The following is a 27,910-nucleotide window of genomic DNA, read 5'->3' on the forward strand; positions in this document are numbered from 1 at the left end:
CCCGCATACATACTCTGCTCTGCTCGTAACTCTCGCGCGCGCGCGCGCGCGAGGTCGCCTCAATCATCGAACGCACACGGCATTCGACGAGGGCTATCAACGGCGCTATCAGCCGTTCACGTAATTCTTAAACCCGAAACCGTGAACCCGAAACCCGGAACGAACCCCCGCCGCCGGCGCTCACATCGCCGCCGCGAGCGCGGCGAGCGCGGAGCTCTTCCCCGGGACGATCATCGCGTTCATCGCCGCGCGCGCGACGTCGTGCACGCTCGCGACGCCGGCGGCGCCGCTGCTGCCGCGCGATTTCGATGTCGACGCGGCAGCGCGCGCGGCGTCGGAGCTGTGCGGCGCGTCCGCGTCGCCGTCGCGGAAGAGCCACGCCTCGAGCGACGCGCCGTCGAGTCGCAGCGCGCCGTCGGCGGCTGCGGCGACCGCGGCGGCGGCGGCGGACGCGTCTCGAAAGTACACCGCGCCGTGCCCCGCGTGCTGTCCGCTCTTCACGATCGCCGGGCGGCGGCGCGCGCGACAACCCGCCCGCGCGCCGTCGCCGTCGCGCGACGCGTCCGTCGGCGAGGCGTCCGACGACAGCTCGCACCGCGCGATCGGTCCGAAGGATGAAAACAACGCGGAGAGTTCTTGCGCGGTGGCGTCGGGGCGGACGTTTCCGACCCACACGCGCTTCGCGCCGTCGTCGCGCTCGACCGGCCGCGGCTTCGGATTCGGCTTCGGCTTCGGCGGCGTCGGGGAGCCGGCGTCGGGGGCCTCGGCTTTCGGCGGCGGCGGCGGCGGCGGCGGCGGCGCAGGGACGCGCCGCGCGAGCGACCGCGACGCGGCGGCGGCGCGGTCGCACGTCGCCGCGTTCGCGGCGCCGCGGCGCGCGGAAGCCGTCGACGTGGCCGTCTCCGTGGACGCCAGCAATCGCTTCGGGGTGTCGTCGCCGAGGAGCGCGGCGTCGGCGTCGCTGGGGAGCGGGAAGCGGCATACTTTGATGTGCCTGGAGGGAGGAGGAGACGGGAGGCGTCCGGTCAGTTCAGGGTTCGAAAAAAAAAAAAAAACCTCGAAGAAAACGAGGAGGACGAGAGCTCTCGCTCCGCGTCGCCGCCGCCGGAAGATCGCGCGAGCGTACTTGTCCGCGATGAGAAGCCCGTCCATCTGCGTCGCGCTCCTCGCCGCGGCCTCGTTCTCGAGCTCGACGACCGCGAACCCGCGGTGCGCGCCGTCCACGAGATCGTCCTCGCGCGGCATCGTCACGCGTCGAACGCCGCCTTCGTTCGGGGAAAAGAGCGCGAAGAGCTTCTTCACGTCCGGCTCGGTGACGTAGCGGCTGAGGTTTGCCACGCGCAGCGCGGACGTGGGCGCGTCCGCGTCGTCGGCGTCGTCGCCGCGGAGGCGCTTGGTCGACTTCCGCGACATTCGCGTCGTCGCGTCCGCGCCCGAGGAGAGGTAGTCGTCGGCGACGCTCGGGGAGCGAGACCCTCGCTTCGCGGGGAAACCGCGGAAGGAGGCGACGCCGTCCGCGTCCGTCGACGACAGCGGCGCGAGGCCGCGCGTCTCGAAGAACGATCCGATGCACATGATGCGCGTCGAGTGCGATTCGAGAGCGCGAGCGTCGGAGCGGGGCGCGCGTGCGGCGGCGCGCGAGAGCGTGTGTCCGGGCGCGGCGACGCGCTCCGAAAGCTACGACGACTTGGAAAAACGCGTCGACAGCGGATTGGCAGGAAGGCGGGCGAATTGGAGACGAGACGCAGGAAGGCACCTACGTTGTACAGTCACGTATGCACGCGAGGTTGACACGTCTCCACGTCCGAGAAGACTGGCGGAAAGCCGACGGCGACGGCGACCTTCCAAATAATATTTCCCGCAACTTATCATAATATCTCCGCGAGCCACGGTAATAAGCCTCTACCCGAGGACGCTCGCCCGGTCCCGCGCTTGCCTTTCGCTCAGCGCCGCGGCATCGTCCAGCGCCCTCGACATCGGGTCCCGCCGCTGCCGCCGGCTCGCGTCCCACGGCGCCGCCGCGGTCTGCCGCGTCACGATCTCGTCGGACATCCGCCGATAGTCCACCCTCGTGACGCACCGCGCGATCCGCCAGGGCTCGGGCAACGGCAGCGCCTCGTTCCCGTCCGGCAAGACGTACTCCGGGTGCGCGCGGCGGACTTCCACGACCGCCCTCAGCGACTTCAATCGCGCGCCCTCCAGATCCACGAGCACGCGCTTCGGGTACTCGCGTCCGAGGGCGACGCCCGCGCGCGCGAGCGTCGTCGCCGGCGCTTCCCACGGACAGTGCGCGTAGTCGCGCGGCAGTTTGGACAACTCCGGGCACCAGCGCCGGACGTACTCCCCGTCCGGGTCCGCGCTCTTCGCGGCGTACACCGGGTGCATCACGAAGTTCCACTGGTCCATGCCGCTGTGCCCGCCGTTCTGCCACATGAAGCCCTGAATCGCGACGTCCGCGTCCACGAGCGTGTCGTGAAACCACAGCTGCCCGTGCCGCCAGTCGATGTTCAAGTACTCGATCAAAAAACCCGCGACGACGTGCCGCATGTAGTTTGGAATGTATCCGGTGATCCACAGCTCGCGCATCGCCGCGTCCACGAGCGGGTACCCGGTGATGCCGCGCTGCCACGCGCGCAAGTTGGCGTCGTTCGAACACGGCGCGAAAACGTCCCATCGTCGCCGGACGATGGACACCGCGCGCGGGACGGAATCCCCGCGTCCGCGCGGGTCCGGATCCCACGGCACCGCCCACCATTGCGACGCGTACTGCGGCCGCAGCGGCTCGTCCGCGAGGTGCGGGAACCGCCACAGCGACCAGTACGCGAGGTCTCGCCACGCGAGTCTTCGAAGAAAAACCCCCGCGGATCGCGCCTGGGATTTCCTCGACCCGACGCTCGCAGCCTTCGCCGCGCGGTACACCTCCCTGACGCTCAGCTCGCCGTGCCGCACGTACGGGGATATCCTCGCCGTCGTCCTCACATCCGCGCGGTGGCGATCCGTCGCCGCTTTCGGCGCGTCCGCGCGGCTCGCCCCGCCGTGCTCCGCGTACGCGTCCGCGCGCTTCGCGTCGAAGTGCGCCAATCCTTCGGCGAGAAACGCGCGCAAGCTGGCGTCAGCGCCGTCCTCGCCGAACGTCCACGCGTCTCGGATCCCCGCGGCCCAGTCGATGACCCCGCCGCCGCCGCGGCGTCTCGGCATCTTCGCGAGACCTAACGACTCGAGCGCGACCGATCGCGGTCGCCGCTCGACCGGGAGACGCGCGCGCATCGACGCGGGCGCGGGCAATGGCGGCGGCGGCTCGCCGAGCGCGGCGCACGCGCGAAGAAAAAAACGCACGCTGCCGTACCCAGAGTTCCAGCACGCGTCGTCCGTCGCGTCCGGTCTCGCGTCCCAAGGTTCGTACAGCACCCCGGCGTTGAACGATCGGTACCGAATCCCGCACTCGGACGCCAGCGCTTTTTCGCACGTGTCGTCCCTCGCGATTTTCCACGGCTCGTACACCCTGTTCGCGTAGACGTCTTTCGCGCCGCACGCGCGCGCGACGTCGCGCAGCTCCTCGAACGACGACGTCCGCGTCGCGTCTCTCAACACCAACACCGCGCCGTACGTCCGCGTCAGCGTTCGCGTCAAGCCGTCCAGCGCGTGGTGGAGCCACACCCGCGCGGCGCCGCCCGTCGGCCAGCGCCCTTCCTCTCTCGGGCACCAGACGTACGCCGCGACAACCGGCCGGCCCGTCCGCGCCGCCGCGTGCAACGCGGGGTTGTCCCTCACCCTGAGGTCCTGCCGGAACCACACGACGATCGGGCTCGCGCTCGCGCCGCTGACGCCGCTCGAGTCGCGCGCGTTCGCGCGCGCGTCCGCGTTCGTCCACGAGTCGCCGTACCTCCGGTAGTCCGCCGGGCCGTCGACGCCGTCGCCGTCCGCGGTGGCGCCGCCGCCGCCGGCGTCGCGTCGCTTCCGCCGCGCTCTCGACCCTCGCGACGCCTTCTTCCTTATTACTCCGTCGCCGGGCGGCGGCCCTGGCGGGGAAGAGGATTTCGAGTTACTGGAGTCGTTCGATGTCCCCTCGCGATCGTCGCGCCCCCCGCGCGTTCTCTCCGTCTTCTTCCGCGACGGCGGCGGCGGCGCGGCCGCGAATCCCGTGATCTCCCCGCGGCACGTCGGGCACGTCGTCCGCCTCGCGTCCGATCCGCGCTTCGCGACGGCGTAGAAGCTCGCGTCGGCGCTCGTCCACAGCTCGAGGCACCCGGCGCACAGCGCGTGCATGCACGGCGCGCACGCGACGGAGGCTCTCGCGTCTAAGCATATCGGGCAGCAGTCGTCGTCGTCGTCGTCGAGGAGGAGCGAGGAGAACGCCGCGACGTCGTCGTCGTCGTCGTCGTCGCCGTCGGACGCCGCGGACGACGACGCGAACGACGCCGCGGAGTCGACGCGGGGGAGGCGGGTCGGCGTCGGCGTCGGCGGGAGGAGGAAATCGGCGAGGCGCGCGACGCGGTCGAGCTCGCGCGCGGCGGCGTCCGCGGCGGCGGCGTCGAGCGCGGCGCGCGCCTCGAGACGTCGTTCGTGATGCGCGCGGAGGTCCGCTCGGCGCGACGCGTTCGGGAGCTTGTCCGAGAGCGCGAGGAGGGAGCTCGCGTCGCCTTCGAGGATGTCCAGCGCGATGTCGTAGTACGCGTCGACCGCGGTGTGCCCGCGCTGATACTCCACGCTGACGGACTGCGCGTGAGGCGGAGTCGGTGGGTGAGATGATTAAGACGATGGTTGGACGACGCGACGCGACATCTCGTCGTCGTCGCTTCCATGGAAACGCGCGCGCGCGACGCACCTGCAACAGCTTATATCGCGACTCCCCGAGACGAGCCTTGAGCTGGCTCGCGATCCCCATCGCGCGGGGGGGCGGACGCCGCCCCCGCAGCGCGCGAGGTGTGCGCGCGCGTTGTCGTCGCGTCGAAAGCTCGTTCGGCGAAAAGCGCGCAGAAAGACACGTGTCGCGCCGTGAGGTGGAGATCCAGTCTGCTCGTCTCGCGTTTTCGTCGCCCCCGCCTCTGGCGTGCTCTTACACGTCTACGCGTCTATCAAATCGGCATGCCCATCCCCCCGTCCTCCGCGACGCCGTCGTCGTCCATCGTCGCGACGTAGACGATCCACGCGACGAAAACGAGCGCGAAGAGCGCGGTGAACGCCATCACGACGGACGCGAGCGACCTCAGCGCCGACGTCAGCCTCGGCGGCTTCGCCGCGCCGCCGGCGACGGCGACGGCCGATCCCGATCCGCCGCCGACGCCGGTCGACCCCTTCTCGCTCTTCCCCGCCGCGCCCGTCTTCCGCTTCCTCGCGCCGCTGCCGCCCTGACCCCGCCGCTTCTTCGCCGTCGCGGTGACGACGCCGTCGTCGCCGTCGTCGTCGCGGCCAGTCGCCGCGCCGCCGATCAACGCGGCGAGGCTGCCGTCGTCGTCCCCGAACGCCGCGAGCTGCGCGTCGATCTCCGCGCGACGCCGCGCCTTCTTCGCCTCCTTCTCCTCCAACTTCTTCTTCGCGGCGTCCGACTTCGCGGCGAGCGCGGCCGCCTCCGCGGCGCGTTTCTCCCGCGCGGTCGCCTCCGCGGCGTCCTTCTCCTTCTCTCGCGCCGCCGCCGCCGCCGCCGCCGCGCGCGACGCCGCGTCTCCGGAGTCCTTCGCCGCTCTCCGCGCTGTCTCCTTCGCGCCCGCCGCGGAGATCGTCGCGTTCCTCTCCGCTTCCTCGGACTTCGGCGCGAACGTCCTCGCGGTTGCTCGCGCGGCGCGTCCCCGCGCCGTCAGCAACGCGGCGTGCGCGGCGTTGCGCGTCTCCGGGTCGGGGTCGAGCATCTTCCGCACGAGGGCCACACTCTCCGGGCTGAGGTCCCTGCCACGTTGCCGTTTTGCCAACTTGCCAATCTTCGTATGGTTCCGTATGACTTCGGAAGCATACTCGTCCGCGATCGCCTTCGCCGCCGCCCCCTCGACGCGCGTCTCCTCCTCCTCGCGAATCGCGCGCGCGCTCGCTTCTTCCGCCTCGCGCGCCGCGCGCTCGGCCGCCTCGATCGCCCGCCGCGCCTTCTGCGCCTCTCGCTTCGCCTTATCTTTCGCGGACTTTTCCGCCGCCGCGCGCGCGGCTTTCAGCGCTTCCGTCTCCGCGCGCGCCTTGGATCGCTGCGCCGCCTTTTCCGCGGCGGCGGCGGCGGCGCGCTTCGCGGCGTCGTCGTCCTCTTTGGCGCGCGCGGCGCTCTCTTCGTCCGCCCAGGACCCGGCGATGATCTTCGTCGGGAACCCCGGCGGCGGGGTTTTCGTGAGCTTCGGTCGCTCCGCCGACGCCGCGGGCGTCGGCGGCGCGCAGTCGCCGTCCCCCCCCGCCGGATACGCCGGCCGCGCGTCCTCCTCGGCTTTTACTTTTTTCCTCGTCTCCGCCTCTCGCTTCTTCTCCTTCCTCGACTCCTCCACGCGCCGTCTCTCCTCCTCCGCGCGCACCAGCGCCTTCATCGCCTCGTCCGCGGCGATCATCCGCGCGATGGACTCGGACACGACCCTGTCGCCGCCCGCGACCGTGAATCGCTCCGTCGGCGTCGGCGTCGGCGTCGCGTCGTCGCGCTTTTCGCGAATGGCGTACTTTGGCGGCCACACCGAGACGTCCACGCTCATCACCTCCGCGAGCGTCAGCTTCGGCGCTCGCTTCGCGGTCTTCTTCCCGCCCTCTCGCGCGCGCGCCGCGACCGCGGCCGCCTCCGCCGCGGGCGCGCCGTCTTTGGCGTAGAGCACGCGCTCGTCGAGCGCGAACCGAGGCGCGAGGTGCTCGCGCGGTATCGCGGACGTCGTCGGCCTCGCGACGCCGTCGACGGCGATGTCGTACGCGCCGTCTTCCCTCACCGCGGTCACCTGAGGGACGGGATGGCGCGGAGGCGCGTCAGCGGAAGAAGAAGAAGAAGAAGAAGAAGAAGAAGAAGAAGAAGAAGAAGAAGAAGAACCGCGGGCGAGGATCGACCGTCGAGCGGGACGGCGGCGAGAGGCGCGAACGATCGATGGAAGATCGCCGAAGGTGGTGTCGGCATCGATCGATCGGCCACGACACGGCGGTCGCGCGCGAGAGAGGCGAGCTCGCGCGACGACGACGACGACGACGACGACGACGCGCGCGCACCTCCGCGGGCGCGGGCGCATCCGAGGGCGTGGGGCGATAGAACACGCGCTGGCTGCGGTGATACGCCATCGCGCGTGGTGGCGCGGCGCGCGATCTGCCGACGACGGAGGCCGCGGCTCGCGGATCGGCGTCGACGTAACCGCCGAACCGTCGCGTCGCTCGCAGCGCGTCGCGTCGCGTCGGCCGACCGAGTCGCTCATCACTCGTCGCGACGCGGCGCGGGATACGCGCGCCGGCGTCGACCGAGGAGGACGATGACGTGCAGGCGCGTCGCGAGCGCGGCGTGGCGAGCGTGCGCGAGCGCGTCCGCGGCGTCGATCGCGGGCGGCGGCGCGCGCGGCGCGAGCGGCATTCGCGGCGGCGGCGGCGAATCATCCTCGTCGTCGAAAACGTCGTCGTCGTGCCTTGTCCTCCTCCGAAACGCGGCGGCGAGGAGCGATCTCGCGCGTTGGAGCGCGCCCACGCGAGGCATCTACGGCGCCGCGCGCGCGCGCCCGCAGCCGCCGAGGAAGGAGGTGGAATCCAGGGGCGCGCGCGCAGAGCGCCTGCGCGAGGCGCGCGTCAAGCACGAGGTGCGCTTGTACAAGGAGCGCGCGAAGAACGAGGTGGCGAACGAATCGTGGGTGCGCGACAAGGAGCGCGAACACGCCGCCGCGTACGCGCACGATCTCTGGGCGGAGGACGACGACGAGCTGTACGGCACCGACGGCGCGATTCAGGACCCGGAGGAGGAAGCGCGGAGGATCGAAGCCAGGCGCGCGGCGAAGGCGGCCGCGAAAGCCGCGCGCGCGTACTACGACGCGATCCCGATCGAGGCGCAAAAGACCATCACCGTCGGCATCGTCGGCGTGCCCAACGCGGGGAAGTCGCAGCTCACGAACACGCTCGCGGGGTCGCAGGTGAGCGCGGTGTCCCCGAAGACGAACACGACGCGTATTGAGACCCTGGCGACGATCACGAAGCGAGAGACGCAGGTGATACTCGTCGACCTCCCCGGCGTCGTCGGCAGAGAGCACTACCGCAACGGCGTGCACGAGAAAAAGGTGAGCTCCGCGTGGAGCGCCGCCGCGGACTGCGACGCGCTCGTGTTCATCGTCGACGCGCACCGACAGCTGTCGCGGCCGGACCCGAGGGTAGTGCGGTTGATCGCTCGCGCGCGGGAGAGCTTGGACGCGATGAAGACGGAGGCGGAGAAGCTCGAGGGCGACGGCGCGCTTCGGGTGCCGTCGTTTCTCGCGTTGAACAAGCTCGACCTGTTCGAGCCGTGGGAACGCGACCGCGTCAAGGCGCTCGCGCGTCAGCTCTCGAAGCTGCACGACTTCGCGCGCGTCTTCCCGATCAGCGCGAAGCGAGGGAAGGGCACGGACGCTCTGCTGAGGGGGCTGATCGAGATCGCGCCGACGAAGCCGTGGGCGTTCGACCCGACGCAAGTCACGGACAAGACGTCGATCGACCAAGCGATCGAGGTCGTCCGCGAGTGCGTCTACCAGCGTCTGCACAAGGAGCTGCCGTATAACATCGTCCCCATACACGACGAGTGGGAGAACCGGCGCGACGGCAGCGTGAAGATCGAGCAGTACCTGGTCGTGGACAACGTTGGTGTGAAGCAGATCGTCGTCGGGCGGCGAGGGAGCACCATCGGACAGATTGGGATTCGCGCGCGCGTGTTGCTCGAGAAGATGTGGGACAAACGCGTGCACCTCATCTTGAACGTCAGGGTCAGGAAGAAGAACAACACCGTGCGAGGGCGCCTTCGCCCGGAGGAGTTTGAGAAGTACTAGTAGATCGTTAGTTTTAACACAATACCATCTCGTTCTAATCACGCGGTTCGCTAACGACTCGAAAGTTGTTGGCTGGGGCTAGGGCCGCGTCGCGTCGTCGTCGTCCGGATCCGTTCACGCGCGAATCAGTCCTCGTTTTTCCTTCACCGTCGTCGAGGAGGATCGAATCGCGTCCTTCCCCTTCTTCCCCGCCCCCGGCGTCTTCGTCTCTCTCTTCCCCCCGCCCCCCTTCTTCGCGCCCTCGCCCACCTTCACCACGCACGGATCCACCCACCCGAGCGCCTTCTTCGTCGCCTCCAACGCGCTAAAGTACAACGTCCCGCCCAGCGAGATCTCGAGCATCCGCGGCAGCGACCCTCGCACCAAGACGCCCGGGCCGCCCTGCCTGACGAGCTCGACGAGGCACATCACGCCCGTGCACTTCACGCCGTTTAGGCCCGCGCACACCTCCGCGGTCCGCGCGACGTCCAACGGCGTCGTGACGAACCCGGTGAACGCGCCCGCCGCGCCGCCGAGCAACGCGAGCTCCTTCGCGGTCCTCGGGCGTCCCGGATCGAACGCGTCGCAGTGCCACCGCTTCAGAACCTCGAACGACGTCATCTGTATCGCGTCGAACGGGAGGTCGCGCAGGAGGAACTGCGGGTACCCCACGAACATCGTCTTGAGCGGGTTCCGCGAGGTCGCCACCGCTTTCAGCTCGTTCGCGAGCGTCGCGCTCGCGTTGACTTGGAGTCGTTGTTTAATCGCGTCGCACGGCGCGGTGATCAGCGACGCGACGCCCGCGGCGCTCGCGGCGCCGACGAGCGCGGGAACTCTCCCCGTGGCCTTGATGACCTCGTACGACGCCATGAACAGCCCGGTGCCGGGGATGGACCCCGCGGTGTCGATGATGAACCCCCGGTACAGGTTCTTGAACAGCGTCTCGCGGATCGGCGTCCCGACGACGCGCGCCTGCAGACGCGTCTTGATCGTGTTCAGCGGGAACAGGCACGAGTTCACGGTGAGCCCCGCGGCGGCGCCGCCGAGGAGCCCGACGCAGAACGGGTGCATCTGCCCCTCGGGCGCGCGCGACTCGACTTTCGAGTCGTGATGCCGCCCCATCGCGCCCGCCGCCGAGTTCACTGATGAGCGCCGCGTCGCTTGGCGATCGAGAAAAGCGCGATCGAAATAAAGCGGGCTGGTCGTCGATCGACGCCACGTCACCAATTGCCAACGCGAACTACAGAACGACAGACGTTTCGAACCTCGCGAGCTGCGCGGCGCGACGCGGAGGCGTGATACAGTAGTGATTAATCACATCACGCGGTCTAATCACCGCGACAAAAATCACTCTAACGACTTGGACACGATCTCGAACACGTTCTCGCTCAGCCCCTCCACGTTCAAGATCCTCTCCAGCTGCGCCTTCATCAGCGCCCGCCTCTCCTCGTCGTACTTTTTCCAACGCGTGAACCCGCCTACCATGCGCGCCGCGACGCTCCCGTTGACGGCGTCGAGCTCGATCACGATGTCGCCCAAGAACTCGTACCCGCTGCCGTCCTTCGCGTGGAAGTTGGTGGGCGTGCCGCCGACGAACCCGCCGACGAGCGAGTACACCTTGTTCGGGTTCTTGATATCGAACGCGGGGTGCTTCGTCAGCGCGACGACGTTTTTCACGTTGCCCGGCAGCGCCGCGCCGGCTTGGATCCCGAGCCACTTGTTCATGATGAGCGGGTCGTGCTTCCAGCGCTCGTAGAAGGCGTCCAGGGCCTCCGCGCGCTCGGGGCAGTCCCGGGACGCGAGCGATGCGAGCGCCGCGATCTGATCCGTCATGTTATCAGCCGCGTGGAAGCGTCTCAGCGCCTCCGCGTCGATCGCCGGGTCTTCGAGGCGAGACAAGAGACCGAGCGCGGCGATTTTCAGCGTCCGCGCCGCGCGCGGACCGGGCTCGTTGCTGTACGCCTCCGCGGTGTTCTCCGCCATGATCCGCTCGAGCTCGGGTCGGAGCTCGCGCGCGAGCGACTTCACCACGAAGTCCCTCGCGGCGTGAATCACGTCCGGGTCCGCCGGAGACACGAGCTCGCTGAGTTCGCCCTCCGACGGGAGCGTCATCGCGCGCGCGATGAACGCCTTGTCGGCGTCGGCTTCGAACGCCCCGGACGCGATCTTCCGCATCGCGTCGACGATCGCGGCGTCCATCTGGAGCTCCCGCCCGCTCGCGGCGTCGTCGACGAGGCCGAGCAGCAGCGCGCGCGTCAGCGTCTGGCCAGCTTCCCAGCGGTTGAACGCGTCCGAGTCGTTGGACATCAGGAAGATGAGATCCTCTTGCGTCAGATCCGTCGTGAGCTTCACCGGGGCGGAAAAGTTCCGCAGGATGGACGGCGTCGGCTTCTCCGCGACGTTCGTGAACGTGAACGTCTTGGACGCCTCCTCAAGTCGAAGCGACTTGGTCGTCTCCGGCGCGGCGTCCGCGTCCCTAACGTCTTCGCCCTCCAGCGTCAACGGCATGTCGACGCCGTCTGGCCCGACGAGGCCGACGGCGATCGGCATCAGCGTCGGCGTCTTGTTCGTCTGCCCGGGCGTGTCCGGGATGCTCTGCGTGCATTTCATCTCGAACGTCTTCTTCGTCGCGTCGTACTTGGTCTTCACGTCGAGCGCGGGGGTCCCGGCCTGGGTGTACCACGGGAGGAACGCGTCGAGGTTGACGTCGTTGGCGTCCGCCATCGCCGCGAGGAAGTCGTCCGTCGTCACCGCCTGGCCGTCGTGCCTCTTAAAGTACAGGTCCATGCCTTTCCTGAACCCGTCCTTCCCGAGGAGGGTCTCGTACATGCGCACGACCTCCGCGCCTTTTTCGTACACGGTGACGGTGTAGAAGTTGTCCATCTTGATGTACGACTCCGGGCGAATCGGGTGCGCCATCGGCCCGCTGTCTTGCGGGAACTGCGCGGCGCGGAGACGCGAGACGTCGCCGATGCGTTTGACGCCGCGCGAGTTCATGTCCGCGCTGAACTCCTGGTCGCGGTACACCGTGAGGCCTTCCTTCAGCGACAGCTGGAACCAGTCGCGGCACGTCACTCGGTTCCCGGTCCAGTTGTGGAAGTACTCGTGCGCGACGACGCCCTCGATGGCGGCGTAGTCGGCGTCCGTCGCCGTCGTCGGCGTCGCGAGAATCAAGCGCGAGTTGAAAATGTTCAGAGACTTGTTCTCCATCGCGCCCATGTTGAAGTCGTCCACGGCGACGATGTTGAACAAATCGAGGTCGTACTCGAGCCCGAACACGTCCTCGTCCCACTTCATCGACTTGATCAGCGACGCCATCGCGAAGTCAGCCTTGTCGAGGTTGTGCGCCTCGACGTAAATTTTCAACGCCACGTCGCGGCCGCCGCTCGTCGTGAACGAGTCCTCCACGACGCCGAGGTCGCCGGCGACGAGCGCGAAGAGGTATGCCGGCTTCGGGAACGGGTCCTCCCACACGGTGAAGTGTTTCCCGCCGTCGAGGTCTCCGGACTCGACGAGGTTCCCGTTGGATAGCAGCACCGGGTACTTGGACTTCTCCGCGACGATCTTCGTCGTGAAGACGCTCATGACGTCCGGTCTGTCCTGGTAGAACGTGATCCTTCGGAATCCCTCCGCCTCGCACTGCGTGCAGAAGTTCCCGGAGGACTTGTACAGGCCCTCGAGCTCGGTGTTGTCCTGGGGCTTGATCTCCGTGACGATCGCGAGCTCGAACGGCGTCGTCGGCGGCGACGCGATCGTCAGCCCCTTCGCGGTGAGGACGTACCCGCCCTCCCCCGGCTCCAGCGCGACGCCGTCGACGGCGACGGACTTGAGCACCACGCTCGGGTCGCCGTGGAGGAACAGCGCGCGCGCGTCGCCCGCGCCGTCGAACGTCGGCGACGTTCGCATCGTGTTCGTCACGATCGTGACGTCCTCGCCGAGGTAAAAGTCCAGCGACACCGCGTCGAAGCGGTAGTCCGGAGGGGCGTAGTCCTTCAGGTAGACGGGCTTCGGCGCGTCCGCGACCGCGGGCGCGGCCGCGGTCGCGGAGGTCTGGACGCCGCGCGCGCGCGACGGCGACGGCGCGGGCGCGGGCGCGGGCGCGGGCGCCGTCCCTCTCGCCGCGAATCCGCGAACGATCGAAGACGTCGACGACGACGTCCCCGGATGGCGATGGCGCGACGCCGCGACGCGGTGGCGCGACGCCGCGCGCGCGACCGCGTTCGTGCACGCGCTCGCGCGCATGACCGCGCGCGAGACCGAGGGCATGCTCATCTCGTGGGGTGCGCGCGTGCCGTGAGAGAGGCGCGCGGTGGCAGAGTGCCGTCCTGACGATAAAGCGACAACTGGCGGTCGACGTGGACAAAGCTGAGGCTGCAGTGATGATCGAAGACGTCGGCAGACGTAGACGCGCCGCGGTGCCGACTCGTTCAACGCGTGTTATGTTACTCAGACTACGTCCACGACGCCATCGCGCGCGTCTTCTATCTCTCCCGCACGTCTACGAGTTATCATAGAACCCCGGGTTTTTGTGCTCTCCGTCGTCGTCGCCCCACGAAGCATCCACGTGGCGTCGTCGCGCGCCGCAGCACCCCGCCCTCCCCGTCTGACGCGTTTTCCTCTGCCTCCCTTTAATCAGACTCCTCCCCGCCTTGCCCGACTCGAGCCTCCCCAGCTTCATCGGCGTGCTCTTCGCGAGCTCGCCCAGATCGAGCGGCGGCCCGAGCGGTTTGAACCACGCCTCGCACTGAATCATCCCGCGGTCCACGCCCTCGAGCGACAGCGCGTACTCTTGCGTCGCGCCGTCCTCGGGGACGTCGGAAATTTCCAGCGTCGCGTTGCCTAAAAAGTCATCGGAGCCGATCGCGTCGCGGTCGCGGCATTCGAACAACACGCGTCCGGACAGTCGCTGCAGCGGCGAGACCGGGATCTCGAACGTCTCGCCCCACCTCGGACTCAGCGTCGACGACTTGACCTTCGTCTTGTGCTGCGCGGAGCCGCAGCGGACGACGAGGTACGGATCGCTGCTTCCCGTGAGCACGTCGGCGACTTGCAAGTCGGCGGCGCCGACGCACTTGACGTAGATCACGCCGTCGCGCGCGGCGACTTTGCTCTCGAGCATGAGCTGCGAGACTTTCTTCGTCCGCCCCTCGCCCCAGGACGCTCTCTCCATCTGCAGCGCCTGCGCCTCCGTGATGTGCTCCTCGACGTCCCACCCCCCGGGCGGGGCGTCCACCGCCCCGCGCGCGAATTTGAACCGCAAGTGCACCTCGCCGCTCTCGCACGCAGCCAGCTTCACCCACTTGCTGTGCAGCTCGCCGTCTAGGAATTCGTCCGGCTCGATGTCCGCCCTGCCCATGAAGTCGTCTTTGGAGAACCACTGCACGTCGCGGTCGAACACGCGAAGGACCATGCGGTCGTTCAACCCGGGCGGGAACGCCGGGAAAAACATCCGATGTTCCCAGACGGGCGTCAGCGTTCCGGCCCTGACCGCGGTCGTCCCGACGCGGCCGTTCATCTTCAGCTTGGCGTACGGGTCCGACGTCCCGGTCGCCGCGTCGCGGACGGGGAGATTCCGCGCGCGGACGACGTCCACCTGAAGGATCCCGCACGTCGACCCGACTCTCTCCTTCTTCATCGCGCCAATCGTGGACTTTCTGATCCGCTCCGCGATGCTTCTTCCGCGCGAGGATTCTTTCGCCGCGGCGCCCGGCGTCTTACCGTCGCTGTGCGATGCCCCCGCCGACGACGCCGCGTCCGCGACGCCGGCGACGGACGCTCTCTGTACTGTCGTGTGCCGATCCCACTTGAACTTAACGTCCAGAGAACAGCACCCCACGGTCGGGTGCTTCGGGCCGCTCTGCGTGTGCAGTCCGAGAATCACGTTGGCGCTCTCCGACGAGCTCAGCGTCATGGTGTCGATCTTCATGTCCTTAACCGGGGCGTGGATCCAACAGTGCGTGTGCATCGTTCGCGAGCACCACTTGAATCCGATGACGCCGTGCGCGAGGTACCCGCCGTGATGCACTAAGATGGAGACCTTATCCGACTTATCGGTCAGCGGGAACGACAACGTGAACTTCTCGTCGAACGCTTCGATCGAGTCGACGACGACGACGTCTTTTATCAGCCCCTTGCGCGAGCTGCTCGCGCCGACGAGGCCATCGCGCACGGGAACGCCCGGGGGCCTCTCTTTATCGACGACGAGCTCCACGAGCGTGCCTTTCATCACTTTGAGAGTGTCTTCGCCGCTCGGCTCTTCCTCTACGTCGGTGACGTCTCCCTCGTCGGAGGAGGCGTCGGACGAGTCGCCGCCGTCGCCGTCGCCGCGGCTCACGTCTTCCTCGTACTGTCGCTTTCGCATCAGTTTATGGATGAGTCCGCTCTTCTTCTCCGTCTTCTTGAGGTTCTTATCTTTCTCTGTCTTCCATCCGTTCCACAGATCCGCCCAATTAAACTTAATCTCGAGCGCGCCGCGCCGCGGCTTGACGACCTCGTCCCGTCTCCCGAGCTCGACGGGAATTCCCCCCGGGAACATGAGCTTCCTTCCCAGCGCCTCGGAGATGATGTCGCCCACGAACCGCTTCAACGCCGGTATGGCGGTCATCGGCACGCCGCTGACCGCGAGGTCGAACCGCACTTTCGGCATCTCCGCGAACTGAATTATCGACAGCGGGTGATTCACCAGCGGGACGTACCGAATCCGTCCCTCGATGAGCAGCGAGTGCGCGGTGATGTCCACGCCGCCCTGGAGGTTCGCGCCGCCTAAAAACGACGGCAGCTTCGTGAGCTTCTTCAGCACCAGCCTGAGCGTGATCTTCTGCGTGTCGCCGTCGAACGCGATGTCCGCCTCGCACACTTGCCTCCCGAACTTGTTCTGCATGACTTGAAAGTTCCCAACCTTCGGCGCGTTGGCGCCCAGGTCCACCTCTTTCACCGCCGCGGACGCGATGAACCACGGGAGCTTCACGCCGTGGATCTTGTTCGTGATCAGCGACCGAATCTTGTTCGTGATTTTCGGCGCGATCGTCTCCTCCCACAGCGACGCGACGGTCCAGTTCACATAAATCGCAGTCTCCGTCGGGGATATCGGCGTCCACTGCAGCGCGGAGTCGTGCACGGCTTTCAGGCGAGACGTCGCGCGTAACAGTCGCAGCTTGTAGTACACTCGGCTGCCGTAGAACGTGAAGAACACCGCGGCGAGGGTGGGGAGGTACTCCGCGGAGCGCGACGTGACGATGTACAGTATCAGCGCGAAGAGAACGACCGCGACCGGGTCCCCGCTCTTCAGGGAATTCACCATCGGAAACGAGGTGTTGTAGTCCTTGAGCTCGCTCTTTCGCACCGAGTCCCATCGGGAGAGTTGGTCTCTCCCGTGCTCCTTGCCAGCCTTCTCGCCGAGCCCGGCGGCGCGGCGCCATTTCCTACGGAAGTACGACGTCCTCCTCGCCGGCGTCGCGTGAGACCCGGGGGTCTCGGGGACGTCCCCCATCGCGAGGAATGTGTGTGGAATGTGCCGAACTCTGGATGGGCGGCGATTCCGGCGTAATTGATCACGACGGGCGGATGGATCCGTCCCCGCTCGCGGGGTCCCACGCCGCCGCGACGTATCCACCGTTCGCGCGCTTGACGTCCGAACGCGCTCGACGGACTGGACCGGTCGCGGACGCCGGCGCGCCCGCGGTAGGTGCGCGCAGTTAGTTGTGAAGCCTCTCGGGCACGTGCCCATTCGGGTCGTGCACGAGCGCCCGCGAACTCCTCCGGTGACTGCTGTGGATGACGAAACGTTTTCATCGACAGACGACGAAATTTCTATTGAAACCGTGCCCGAGCCCGACCTCGCGGAGACGCGCGGCCGCGGCCGCGCGTCGTCGCGACCGCGCGCGCCTCGCGCGCCTAAAAAATCACGTCCTCCTCTCCGCGCGCGCTCGCGTCGCGCCGCGCCGTCTCCGCGCCTACGTGCCCCCTCCACCCCCCCTCCCCCCGCCCCCGAGCGACCCCCGCGACAGCCCGTCCGCGAGCCGACTCGACGCCTCCACGTGCCTCGCCAACGCGTCCGGAACCGCGCACCCGCCGTCGCGCAACAGCGCGCACAGCGCCTTCGCGTGCCTCGCGTCCGCGGAGGTGAAGAACGAGTGCGCCTCCCCGCGCGCGCCCGCGCGTCCCGTCCGCCCGACGCGATGCACGTAGTCCTCGACTGATGAGGGTCGTTCCGTACGAGCGAACGTCGGGGTGGAGTTCAAAGGCGTCAGACGGAGTTGAAAGACATCGAGGTGTGTCGGGATCGAAAGCGAGGGGTGCGCGGAGAGATGCGCCGGCCGGGAAAAGTCCTTAAGGAACGGCGTTCACCTCGCCAACGCGGTCGTATGGGGACCAGTGTGAGATAGGACGCGCCTGACGACGGGAAGTCGTGGTTGATCACGCATCGGACGTCCTTCACGTCCAACCCGCGCGCCGCCACGTCCGTCGCGAGCATCACCGGGGACGTCCCCGCGCGAAACTCGCCCAAGACCCACTCGCGCTCTTCCTGCGACTTATCGCCGTGGATGCTCAGCGCGGGGAAGCCGTCCGTTCGCAGCCGCCGCGTGACCGCGTCTACTTTCGCTTTGCTGGCGAGGAAGACGATGATCCGTCGCGGCGACGCGGCGGCGTATTCGGCGTCTTCGGCGCTCTTCCCGCCGCCGTCCAACTGCCGCTCGAGCAGGGAGACCAACTTCCCGTACTTCTCGTCCTCGTCCATCACGTCCACGCTCTGCGCGATGTTCACGTTCGCCTTCAGGCTCGCGTCCCCGACGCGCACGGTGACGGGGTCGTGCAAGAAATCCGCCGCGACGCCCTCCACTTCCTTCGGCCACGTCGCCGTGAACAGCAACGTCTGCCGGTCCGGTCGTATCCGGTCGCTGATCTTCCGAATCTGCGGCTCGAACCCCATGTCTAGCATCCTGTCCGCCTCGTCTAACACGAAGTACGTCACGCGTCGCAGGCTCACCGCGCGCGTCTCGATGAAGTCGATCAACCGCCCGGGCGTCGCCGCGCAGATCTCGACGCCGTCCCGCAACGCGCTCACCTGCGGCCCCTTCGGCGCGCCGCCGTACACGCACGCGCTCTTGATCTTGCTGCTCGCGCCGAAGATGGCCGCCTCGGCTTGTATCTGCACCGCGAGCTCGCGCGTCGGCGCGAGGACGAGCGCGATCGGGCCGTCGCCCGGCTCCAGGTACGGCTGCGCATTGACGTGGACGACGGCGGGGAGCAAAAACGACAGCGTCTTGCCGCTGCCCGTCTCCGCGACGGCGACGACGTCGCGCCCGCTCAGTACCGTCGGCCACGCCTGCGACTGGATCGGCGTGGGCGTCGGGAACCCCGCGGCGCGGAGCTCAGAGAGGACGTAGTCCGGGAAGGACGCCTCCTCGAACGTGGTGATCGGCGACGGGGGGTCGCGCCCGGAGACGGCGATGGCGTGTTTCGCGCGGTGCGACGCTACCGCGGCGGCGTCGCGCGACGAGACGTCGGGGTGCTCGAGGTAGAAGTTCTTCTCGAAGACGTCCGCGTCGCTCCAGTCCTCCTGCATGGGGTGGACGCGCGCGCGCGGATCGAGGCGGGGAGCGTCGGGGACGGAAGGGAAGCGCGACGAGGGCGACGCGCGTCGATTATTCGAAGATCGCGGTCGCGGTCGGCACCGTGGGGACGGGAGCGTCGAGATGAGATGAATTCGCGGCGCGTCGCGTCGTCGACGGGACGCGGGCGCGCGCGCGACGCGGACGACGCGTCGCGAGCGGGTTCGAGGCGCACCGCGGGCATCTCCTTCTCCGTGAAGCGCGGCATCGCGTTCGTGACGCCGCGCGCGATCCGAACGCGTCGCGGGGCGCGCGAAGATGACGCCGAGTGCTGATTGGCTCGGCGTTTATTTTCGCGCGTCGTGGTTCGTCGACGCTGACGAAGACCGGTTGTTGTTCGTTCCTCCCCGCCCGCGCGCTGCCGCCGCACTCGCGCGACGCGCGCGACGCCGCACGCTCACGCCGCGCATTTCACGCCGCGCGAGGATTCAGGGTGGAACTAGGTCGCGAGAATGTCCGCCGCGATGACGACGCGCGTCGCGTCCGCGCGCGCCCTCTCGAGCCGCGCGAAGATCGCGCCTCCTCGCGCGACGCGCGTTCGAGCCGTCCTCTCGCGATCCTCGCGCGATCGATCCGCCGTCGTCGTCCGCGCCGCGTGGGTCCTGAAGAACGTCGGCCCGAAGACGAAGGACCACCTCGACGAGGACGACGAGGTGGTGACGCCGGGCGATCTGCCGCTGACCTCGCCTCGCATGGTCGTGGGACGCGCGGCTTCCGAGTCCGTGTCGCTCGAGATCGCGGTCCCGACCGTCAGGTGCGTTCTATACACTGGTCCCCATACGACCGCGTTGGCGTGGTGAACGCCGATCCTTAAGGACTTTGCCCGTCGCATCTCTCAGCCCATCCCTCGCTTTCAATCCCGACACACCTCGACGCCTTTCAACTCCATCTGACGCCTTTCAACTCCACCCCGACATCGCTTTGTATGGAACGACCGTCAGCGGCGCGCACGCGATGCTCGAAGTGAGCGAAGACGCCGTGCGCGTCGTGGACTTGTCGAGCACGAACGGGACGTTCATCGACGGCGAGGAGCTTCAGGCGGGGGTGGCGTACGCGCTCGACGAGAACGGCGAGGTCGTCTTCGGGGACGAGTTCTTGGCGTGCTACCAGCTCGTGAAGGCGTAGGCGCGCGGGCGGCGCGACGACGCGCTCTCCTTTTGCGTTTTCGATAATATGAAGCAAGCGATCTCGAGCCGCCGATCCGTCCGATCGCTCCTACTCACTCCTACTCATCACTCCCTCGGCGCGTTCCTGCTCTGCACCGCCCACACGACGCCGTCGCCGTCCACGCACCCCTCCACGATCTGCGCCGCGCCGTCGAACTCGTGCTCGAGCGCGACGCCGACCGCGGCGAGCTTCCTCCCCGCGTCAACGCGCGCGTCCGCGTCCAAGCTCAGCGGTTGCTTGCTGTAATCCGCCGCCTCTCGCCGCAGCCGCGCGCCGCCGCCGCAATTCTCGTCGAGCGCGCGCAACGTCAGCGACGTGCTCAGCGACGCGAACGCGCACGTCTCCACGCTCCCGTCGCGCTTATCCACGCGCAGCCGCCACGGCGACCCGCGCGCGCCGGCGCCGACGCGCGCGTGCGAGTGACCGAACCCGACGACGACGTCCGCGTGGAGCGTCGGCGACGCGACGCCGCCGGTGTCGAGCTCGAACGCGGTCGCCGCGGGCGCCGTCTCGGAGACGATCGCGGCGACGCGCGCATCAGCGCTGTCTAGCCCGCACGCGAGGCGGTTGATCACCGCGGTCTCGGAGTACGCGCTCGCCATGACCTTCAGGACCGCGCGCGCGACGGCGTCGGGGGACGACGCCGGCACGCCGACGACGACGTCGTACACGCCGCGACCGGCGGTGCCGGCGAGGTCGTCGACGTTGGACGACACGCGCGCCACGAGCGTCGACGCCGCCGCGACGTCGACGTCGGACGCGCCGCCCCCGCCTCCGACGGCGGCGCGACGACGAGCGACGACGTCGACGAACGACGCGGCGATCGTCGCGGCGATCTCCGTCGGGAACGGCAGCGATTCGATCAGCGCTTTCGCGGCGTCGCACGCGGCGCGAAGTCGCGGCGCGTCGCCGACGCGCGCGGCGTCGTCGGCGTTCTCGGCGTGGCGTCTCAGCGCCTCCTCCGCGTTCGCGCGCCGCGCGATCGCCTCGAGCGCGCCGTACGGCACGACGCACCCCTCCGGGGCGGTGAACGGGCACCCCGGTCGGTCCGCCACGCGTAGCAGCGCGCCCGCGGCGGCGGCTTTCGCGCCCGCCGTCTCCGTCGTCGCGTCTCGCAACGCGCGCACCGACACGACCGCGGCGGCGCCGCCGTCCCTCTCACTCGGCGCCGCGCGCGTCACCACGCCGCGGTCGTCGCGTATGGACCGGTCGTATCGCACCGCGGCGTCCCTCGCGCGCGAGATGTCGTCCCGGGAAGCTCGCCCGAGCAGCACGCCGTTGGACGTCACGTTCAGCGTCACCCATTCGCCCAAAAGCTGGCGCACCGCGTCGGCGGCGTGCTTCGCGCCCTCGGGCGACGGCGTCGCCGTGAGCGGCACGCCCTCCTGTCGCGATCGAATCGCGAGGTGGCATTCCGGGTGCAGCGCGCGTCCGGCGACGATGCCGACCACCTTGCTCCCAGCCGCGGTGATCTCCTCGTCGCCGAGCGCTTTCGCGACGAAGACGATCGTGGGGTCGTGCTGAGGGTCGAGGGTCCATACGAAGCGAAGTCGGGGTGGAGTTGAAAGGCGTCAGAAGCGGAGTTGTGAGGCGTCGAGGTCGGGGATTGAAACCGTGGGACCCTGGGCGGAGAAATATGCCGGGCAAAGTCCTTAAGGATCGGCGTTCACCACGCGAACGGGGTCGTATGGGAACCAGTGTTTAGAACGCACCTCGCTCCCGAGGAGCGCGCCGGGCTCCAGCGCGTCGCATCGCACGAGTTTCCCCGTCGCCGTGCCCGTCACGATCGACTTTCTGGACTGGTCCACGCGCCCCGCCGCCTTCGCGGTCGCGCGCAGCATCGGCGCGAGAAGCCTGGACAGCTGGAACGGGACGCCGCCTCTGACAGACGCGTCCACGAAGTCGCCGCCGTCGTCCGCGCGGACGCCGAGCGCCTCGGCGAGCGCGCGCGGCGCGTCGCCGAATCCGCGCGTCACCGCGGCGGTGTGCGCCTCGACGAGGCGCCGCGCGCGGTCGAGCGACGCGCCCATGCGCATCGCGCGCTCCGGTGTAGAGACCGGGCCGCCGTCACGGGGATCGACGTCGCACCAGTGCTCGAGCTCGCGCGCCACCGCGTGCGATTCCATCGGCCGCCATCCGCTCAGCGCGACGTGTCGCAAGCCCTGCGCCGCCGCCGCGCACGCGGCGGTCCACGTCGATCCCGCGTCCGACGCGAGGTCAGCCTCGAAGGCGACGGAACCGCCGCCGCGACCGTCGTAGTCCGCGTCGCCGTCTTCGCCGAGACCGGCGCAGAACAGCGCGCGGGTGAGAAGCACGAACGAGAGGTCCTCCAACGCCATCTCGACGCCGCGACGCCGTCGACGCGCCGCCGTCGCGCCCTCGTCCGATTCCCAACCCTGGAGCGATCGGTCAGTCGAACGTCTCACCGGTCAAACGTTGAATCTATTGAAAGGGAAGCGCGGGTGAAGAGTGACGACGGGAAAAGTCCTTAAGGAACGGCGTTCACCACGCGAACGGGTTCGTATGGGAAGCAGTCTCACCTTCTGGTCCTCCCGCGCGAGCGACGCGGTGAAGTGCCCTCGCACCGCGGTCGCCGCGCGCAGCGCGCGCGTCACCGCCTCGCCCTCGGGCGACGCGAGCCCGCGACGCCCGGGCGAGGGCTCCGCGACGCGCGCGAGGTGACTCATCGAGCGCGTCAGCTCGTCCGCAAACTCCCTCGCGTCCGCGTCGAGGCTCGGACGCGCCGCGTGCAGACGCTCGAGCGCGCTCGCGTTGTCGGACACGGCGTCGTCCAGGGACGGCAGCGCGGCGAGGCACCGGCGCGTCATCGCGCGCTCTGTCTCCGTGATGGCGTTTTTTCCGCACGCGCCCTCGAGGTTCACGAACAGCTCCCGCGTCAGCGACCGAATCCGCGTCGCGTCGCCGTCCGCGCTCGGCACCGCGTCGTCTCGAACCCACGACATGTACGCCGCGGCGACGCCGAGCGTGCTCAGGCAGCGGGAGGAGGAGGAGGCGGAGGACGCGTCGTCGTCGTCGTCGTCGTCGTCGTCGTCGTCGTCGTCGAAGGAGGCTCGCATCGGGTCGTCCAGAGCGACGCCGCATAGCTCGACGCCCGCCTGGACGACGTCCGCCGCGACGCGGAGCTTGTCCTCGCGCGTCGCCGCGACCGGATCCGCGGCGGCGACGAGGCGCGCGGCGCCCTCGGGCAGCGCGCTGAGGTCGACCGCGCTCCGTCGCGGCGGGTCCGGATCGGAGGACGACGCCTGGTGGGTTTGTCGCCGCCGCTGCGCGGGGTCCGTGTCGTAAAACGACGACCCCGTGGACGTGAACGCGGACTCGCGCGTCGACGGGTGCGTCGCCGCGGACGCGGGCTCCGCCGCCGAGGGACCCGCCGAGGGACCGGGCGACCGCATCGTTCCGATCGACGGCGACTGAAACGACGACGGCGCGGCGGTGCTAGCGCTCGGGACGTACTCCACCGGTTCTCTCGTGGCGACGGACGCGGCGGCGCCGGCGCCCGTCGACGCGGCGCCGGCGGCGCCGGCGGTACCGGTCCCGCCGCCGACCCTGCTCCTGTACGCGTCCAGCGCGGCGAGGTAATCGTCGATGTTGTCGCTCGCGTCGCTCACGTTCGCGACCGCGTCGTGGTCGTCGAACGACCCGGTGTTCCCCGGCGCGGACCACGCGTACCGCCCGCCGCTCGGAGTTTTCTTTTCGGCGACGAAGTTTGGCATCGGCCGCGGCGGGTCGTCCGCGCCCGTCGGGTTCGCCGCCGGCGGGTTTGTTGGGTTCGGGTTCGACCAGAACGCGCCGCCGTCCAGCCCGCTGACGTCCCCGCCGCCGTCCACGGCGTCGACCACGTCCTCCGCCGCCGCCGTTCTCGCCTCCGCGGCTTCGTGCAGCTCCGCCAAATCCTTCGTGTCCACGAACAGCCTTCCCTCGAACTCGCCGCTGACGGTCGCGATCGCACCCGACGGCGCGCCCTCCATGCGTCTCCGCAGCTCGCCGAGGTGGAAAAACCGGTTCTCGTATTCCTCCCACTCGAACGACTTCCCCCACTCCTGCGCACTCGCCCCGCGGTGCGATTTGATGAGCTTGTACTCCACCTCGTCCGCGTGCGCCGGGAGCGTCACTTTCCCCGTCCAGATGTCGCCCTCGGTCCACGACAGCAGGAACGCGCGCTCGGGGGTCCAATCCCCGAGCACGTCCGTGTCCCCGACGAGCGCGACTCTCTGCCCGTACGAGAGCTCCGCGTGGATGCTCACGAGGACGACGGTCTCGTCGGGGTGGAACGGCGCCGGGACGTCCGAGCCGTGCGCGCGGAGACGAACCGTTCGAGAAGGGCGCACTATCCGTCGCCGAGTCGGATGCGATATTAATACAATTCCCTCGTCGTCGCTCGTGACCGGCGGCGCGCGCCGCGCGATCCGCGGCCCCGCGCCGGCGGCCGATCGCGCCGCCGCCGCCGACGGCGCGCTGCTCGCCATCCTGTCGTCCTCGCGCCCGCGCGGGTCGATGTGCGCCCGCGTCGCCTCCCCGCATTCGCCGATCGGAAAAGCAATCACGCAGACAGAAACTCGGATCGCGTATCCGATGCCGCGTCGGATCGCGGTTCAAAGAGCTGAGAGATTCTCCCGCGCCGAGCGAGTCGCGCACTCTTCGCCGCGCGCGGAACGGCGGCGATGACGAGCACGACGTGCTCCCGGGCGACGCTCGCTGCGACGCGCGCGAGCGTCGCGCCGCGCGCGCGCCGCCGCCGAACCGCGAGCGTCCGCGGCGTCGGCGGGGTAACAATAACGTGCGAGGCGGGAAATCGCGATCGCGACGTGGGCGGAACCGACGACGACGACGAGATTCGCCGCCGATCGGAGGGTCCGTCGCGCGCGTCGGCGTCCTCCTCCGTCTCCTCCTCCACCACCTCCTCCTCCTCCTCGCGTCGATCGATGCTCGCGTCGTCGTCCGCGCTCCTCCTCGCCATCTCCGCGGCGTCGTCTCCGCGCGCGACCGCGCTCGCGGACGTCTCCACCGCGCTCCATGGTCCGACGCTCGCGGAGGTGTCCCCGCCGCTCGGATCGAACACCGCGCTCACCGCGCTCGAGCAAGGAACCGTGAACCTGTTTCAGCGCAGCACGCGCTCGGTCGTGAACGTCGTCGACCTCACGGTGTTGTCCGGACAAGCGATGAAGAGCGGCGTCGTCGTCCCGGAAGGGAACGGCACCGGGATCGTGTGGGATGGAGACGGGCACGTCGTCACCAACTACCACGTCATAGGGAGCATCCTCGCGTCCGTGCCCAAGGGAAGGGTCGTGGGAGAGGTGGCGAAGGTCACGATGCTCGGCCCGGACGGCAGGACGAAGACGTTCCCGGCGACGCTCGTCGGCGCGGAGCGAAGCAAAGACCTCGCGGTGCTGAAGGTGCGTTCTGTACAAAAGTTTTTCACCCATCGCCCGGTTTAAACATTTGATCGCGTCCCTTTTCAACTGACCGATGAACTATCATATTTTTGTATGGAATGGCCCCAAGGTGAACGCGCCGAAAGAATACGTGACGCCCGTCGTCGTCGGGACGTCGGCGGACGCGCGCGTCGGGCAGGCTGTCTTCGCGATCGGGAACCCGTTCGGATTCGATCACACGCTCACGACCGGGGTCATATCCGGCCTGAACCGCACGATTCAATCGCAGGCGGGGAGCTTGATATCCGGCGGGATTCAGGCGCGTTCGTATTTACGCCGGTCCCCGTACGACCGCGTCGGCGCGGTGAACGCCGATCTTCAAGGACTTTTCTTCCCGGCGGTCGTCTCTCTCCGCCCACCCCTCGGTTTCAATCTCGACCCACCTCGACGCCTTTCAACTCCGCTTCTGACGCCTTTCAACTCCACCCCGATATCATCGCTCGTACGGACCCTCGATCACCCTCAGACGGACGCGGCGATCAACCCCGGGAACAGCGGCGGCGCGTTGCTCGACAGCGACGGTCGCCTCGTCGGCGTCAACACCGCCATCTTCACCAACACCGGCGTCAGCGCGGGCGTCGGATTCGCCATCCCCGTCGACCTCGTGATGCGCGTCGTCCCGCAGCTGATCGCGAACGGGAGCGTGACGCTGCCGAGCCTCAACGTCGTCGCCGCGGATCCCAACGTCGGGAAGCAGCTCGGCGTGCGCGCGCAGGGGGTCTTGGTTCAGGTGCGTTCTATACACTGGTTCCCATACGACCGCGTTGGCGTGGTGAACGCCGATCCTTAAGGACTTTTCCCGGCGCTTGTGTCCGCCCACCCCCCGCTTTCAATCCCCGACCTCGACGCCTTTCAACTCCGCTTCTGACGCCTTTGAACTCCACCCCGACAATGCTTCGTATGGAATGGCCCTCAGGCGGTGCCGGAGAAGTCGGCCGCCGCCGCCGCGGGGTTGCGCGCGACGCGACGCGGGCTCGGCGGGATCGTCGCGGGCGATCTGATCATAATGGCGGACGGGCGACGCGTCGCCACGGAGGGCGATTTGGTCGCCGCGGTGGAGGCGCACCAAGTCGGCGAGGCGATCGAGCTCGTCGTCCGACGGGGCGAGGGCGGGGAGGAAAAGGACGTCGAGGAGGTCAAGATGAGCGTCGTGCTCGAGGCGGCGGCGGCGGCGCGGTGAGTGAGGCGATTGAGGCGATCGTGGGTGGTGAGGTCCTGTGCGGCCTGGATGACGACGGGAGGGACCCTCCCTCCGTCGCGTCGGGTCGTTCGCGTCGACCGACGCGTTTTGTTCGTCGTGATTTATTTTTAAACGACGCGACGCGTCAGCGACTCGGAACCTCCGTCTGCGCTCGCGCCGGCGTCGCCTCTAGTTGCATCGCGCGCAAGTCCTCGCCCAGCGCGTCCGCCGCCGGAGATTCGCGCTTGTCCTCCGTCAGATCAGTCAGATCCGTCAGATCCGTCGGATCCGTCTCTGTCTCCTTCTCCCCCTCTTTCGCCGCTCCGGATTCGCCCCCGACGACGTCCACGCTGTACTTGATGTCTTTGCTGTTCCACGTGCTGTGCGCGTTGCTAAACGTGAACGCGATCGTTCCTTTCCCCGGGGACACGATCACGTCCTCCTTCGTCCCGTCCCCGTCCCGGTGCTTAAACTTCCGAATCAACGTCGTGCACTTCGAGACGTCGTCGCCTTTTCTCCACCCCGCCGGTCTCAGCGTCGCGGTGACCTCCACGCCGCCCTTCTCCACGAGCAGCCGCCACGCGACGGCGTCCGTCGCGTCCACCTCCGCGAAGACGTCGATCTTCCCTCGCGCGGGGACGTTGTGCGCGATCAGTCCGTCGTCGGTCATCGCGCCTATGAGGGTTTTCTGGTCGTTCGCGACGCCGCGGACGCAGCCGCCTTTGCATCGGCACTCGCCCGCGAGAAACGACGGGATCGTCGAGAGGTCGAGAAGTTTCGCGAACGGGCACTTCCGGACGTCGCCCTTGCGCGTGTCCGAGACGGGGCATATCGCAACCTTCGCGCGCGTCTTCGCGCTAAGCATATTCTTGAACACCCCCCAGATGGCGCTGAAGACGTACGGCACGTTGATGAGCACCGCGCGGTCCAACAGCTGCGGGTAGTAATCTTCGGAGAGCTTGCTCGCGCGGCTCAAGACTTTCTGGAACTTCTTGTCCGTGCCGTGGAGGACGGAGACGAAGTTCAGGTCGTTCACCGTGAGGAGTTTCGTGAGCTTCCGCGTCCGCCGCGTGCGCTCGTCGCACATCACCGCGCCCATTTCCTTTCTGTACATCATGAACTCCACGACGTCGTCCTCTTTGTTCGCCGCCATCACCGCCATGGTGTTACTGAGCCCCGCGCGGATGATGTACACCGGCGCGCCGTCCAGCGTTTTCCCGTGATAGTCCGCCGCGATGAGCCGCTCCATGGGGGCGAACCTCTCGAGCGTCTCGCCTCTCGCCGCGGCCGCGAGCATCTCCGCGTTCTCTTCCCTCCATCTCAGCGTGCGCGTCGCCGCGCTCAGCGCCTCCGCGTCGTCGTCGTGCGACAGGACGAACCTGAGCGCCCAGATCGAATCGTACGGCGTCCCCGCGCCGACCGGGGAGGAGTGCTCGCTCTTCGCGCGCGCGAGATGCAGCGCGTCCGTCAGCGCCGCGATCCGCCCCGCGTGCGTCTCCAGGAGCGCGTCCACGTCGCGCTCCCCGAACATCATCGACCGCGCGGTCTTTCCCATCGCGCGCCTTCGCGCGTCTCGGTCGCGGTCGG

At 68.5% G+C, this 27,910-nt stretch overlaps 13 protein-coding genes across 13 annotated transcripts; 3 read left to right on the forward strand and 10 right to left on the reverse strand.

The window, feature by feature from the left end:
* Positions 1–180: 180 nt before the first annotated feature.
* Positions 181–1,575, reverse strand: MICPUCDRAFT_57927 (uncharacterized protein; the record flags this gene model as incomplete). Its single annotated transcript, XM_003058747.1, has 1 exon — positions 181–1,575. One exon carries the CDS (start codon positions 1,573–1,575, stop codon positions 181–183), a length of 1,395 nt encoding a protein of 464 aa, XP_003058793.1.
* A 573-nt stretch (positions 1,576–2,148) lies between these two features.
* MICPUCDRAFT_10436 (uncharacterized protein) lies at positions 2,149–3,804 on the reverse strand (the record flags this gene model as incomplete). Its single annotated transcript, XM_003058748.1, has 2 exons — positions 2,149–2,974; positions 3,050–3,804. Coding segments are annotated over 2 exons (1,581 nt in total), but the record flags the coding sequence as incomplete, so codon positions are not given.
* A 1,208-nt stretch (positions 3,805–5,012) lies between these two features.
* MICPUCDRAFT_57929 (uncharacterized protein) lies at positions 5,013–7,221 on the reverse strand (the record flags this gene model as incomplete). The annotated part of the gene is made up of 2 exons (XM_003058749.1): positions 5,013–6,890; positions 7,153–7,221. 2 exons carry the CDS (start codon positions 7,219–7,221, stop codon positions 5,076–5,078), a joined length of 1,884 nt encoding a protein of 627 aa, XP_003058795.1. The 3' UTR covers positions 5,013–5,075.
* Positions 7,222–7,964: 743 nt separating this feature from the next.
* Positions 7,965–8,933, forward strand: MICPUCDRAFT_17460 (uncharacterized protein; the record flags this gene model as incomplete). Its single annotated transcript, XM_003058380.1, has 1 exon — positions 7,965–8,933. A coding segment is annotated over one exon (969 nt), but the record flags the coding sequence as incomplete, so codon positions are not given.
* Positions 8,934–9,047: 114 nt separating this feature from the next.
* On the reverse strand, positions 9,048–10,034 carry MICPUCDRAFT_57931 (mitochondrial carrier family; the record flags this gene model as incomplete). The annotated part of the gene is made up of 1 exon (XM_003058750.1): positions 9,048–10,034. One exon carries the CDS (start codon positions 10,032–10,034, stop codon positions 9,048–9,050), a length of 987 nt encoding a protein of 328 aa, XP_003058796.1.
* A 170-nt stretch (positions 10,035–10,204) lies between these two features.
* On the reverse strand, positions 10,205–13,178 carry MICPUCDRAFT_45513 (uncharacterized protein; the record flags this gene model as incomplete). Its single annotated transcript, XM_003058751.1, has 4 exons — positions 10,205–11,342; positions 11,394–12,707; positions 12,750–12,917; positions 13,158–13,178. The coding sequence occupies 4 exons, from the start codon at positions 13,176–13,178 to the stop codon at positions 10,260–10,262; spliced, it is 2,586 nt and encodes an 861-aa protein (XP_003058797.1). The 3' UTR covers positions 10,205–10,259.
* A 142-nt stretch (positions 13,179–13,320) lies between these two features.
* MICPUCDRAFT_57933 (uncharacterized protein) lies at positions 13,321–16,462 on the reverse strand. The gene has a single exon (XM_003058752.1). It carries the CDS (start codon positions 16,399–16,401, stop codon positions 13,411–13,413), a length of 2,991 nt encoding a protein of 996 aa, XP_003058798.1. The 5' UTR covers positions 16,402–16,462; the 3' UTR covers positions 13,321–13,410.
* Positions 16,463–16,864: 402 nt separating this feature from the next.
* Positions 16,865–18,770, reverse strand: MICPUCDRAFT_33435 (uncharacterized protein; the record flags this gene model as incomplete). The annotated part of the gene is made up of 3 exons (XM_003058753.1): positions 18,699–18,770; positions 17,284–18,471; positions 16,865–17,101 (listed from the first exon to the last, which is right to left on the reverse strand). The coding sequence occupies exons 1-3, from the start codon at positions 18,729–18,731 to the stop codon at positions 16,865–16,867; spliced, it is 1,458 nt and encodes a 485-aa protein (XP_003058799.1). The 5' UTR covers positions 18,732–18,770.
* A 217-nt stretch (positions 18,771–18,987) lies between these two features.
* Positions 18,988–19,648, forward strand: MICPUCDRAFT_57935 (uncharacterized protein; the record flags this gene model as incomplete). The annotated part of the gene is made up of 2 exons (XM_003058381.1): positions 18,988–19,277; positions 19,363–19,648. The coding sequence occupies 2 exons, from the start codon at positions 18,988–18,990 to the stop codon at positions 19,646–19,648; spliced, it is 576 nt and encodes a 191-aa protein (XP_003058427.1).
* A 28-nt stretch (positions 19,649–19,676) lies between these two features.
* PWD3-A (uncharacterized protein) lies at positions 19,677–22,029 on the reverse strand (the record flags this gene model as incomplete). The annotated part of the gene is made up of 2 exons (XM_003058754.1): positions 19,677–21,210; positions 21,403–22,029. The coding sequence occupies 2 exons, from the start codon at positions 22,027–22,029 to the stop codon at positions 19,756–19,758; spliced, it is 2,082 nt and encodes a 693-aa protein (XP_003058800.1). The 3' UTR covers positions 19,677–19,755.
* A 90-nt stretch (positions 22,030–22,119) lies between these two features.
* GWD3-B (carbohydrate-binding module family 20 protein) lies at positions 22,120–24,177 on the reverse strand (the record flags this gene model as incomplete). Its single annotated transcript, XM_003058755.1, has 1 exon — positions 22,120–24,177. The coding sequence occupies one exon, from the start codon at positions 24,175–24,177 to the stop codon at positions 22,120–22,122; it is 2,058 nt and encodes a 685-aa protein (XP_003058801.1).
* A 195-nt stretch (positions 24,178–24,372) lies between these two features.
* On the forward strand, positions 24,373–26,474 carry MICPUCDRAFT_57938 (uncharacterized protein; the record flags this gene model as incomplete). Its single annotated transcript, XM_003058382.1, has 3 exons — positions 24,373–25,104; positions 25,214–25,873; positions 26,060–26,474. 3 exons carry the CDS (start codon positions 24,373–24,375, stop codon positions 26,321–26,323), a joined length of 1,656 nt encoding a protein of 551 aa, XP_003058428.1. The 3' UTR covers positions 26,324–26,474.
* Positions 26,469–27,878, reverse strand: MICPUCDRAFT_47263 (uncharacterized protein; the record flags this gene model as incomplete). Its single annotated transcript, XM_003058756.1, has 1 exon — positions 26,469–27,878. One exon carries the CDS (start codon positions 27,876–27,878, stop codon positions 26,469–26,471), a length of 1,410 nt encoding a protein of 469 aa, XP_003058802.1.
* Positions 27,879–27,910: the final 32 nt, after the last annotated feature.

This window comes from Micromonas pusilla (genome assembly GCF_000151265.4).
Source record: "Micromonas pusilla CCMP1545 genomic scaffold MICPUCscaffold_5, whole genome shotgun sequence".
Taxonomy (NCBI): Eukaryota; Viridiplantae; Chlorophyta; class Mamiellophyceae; order Mamiellales; family Mamiellaceae; genus Micromonas; species Micromonas pusilla.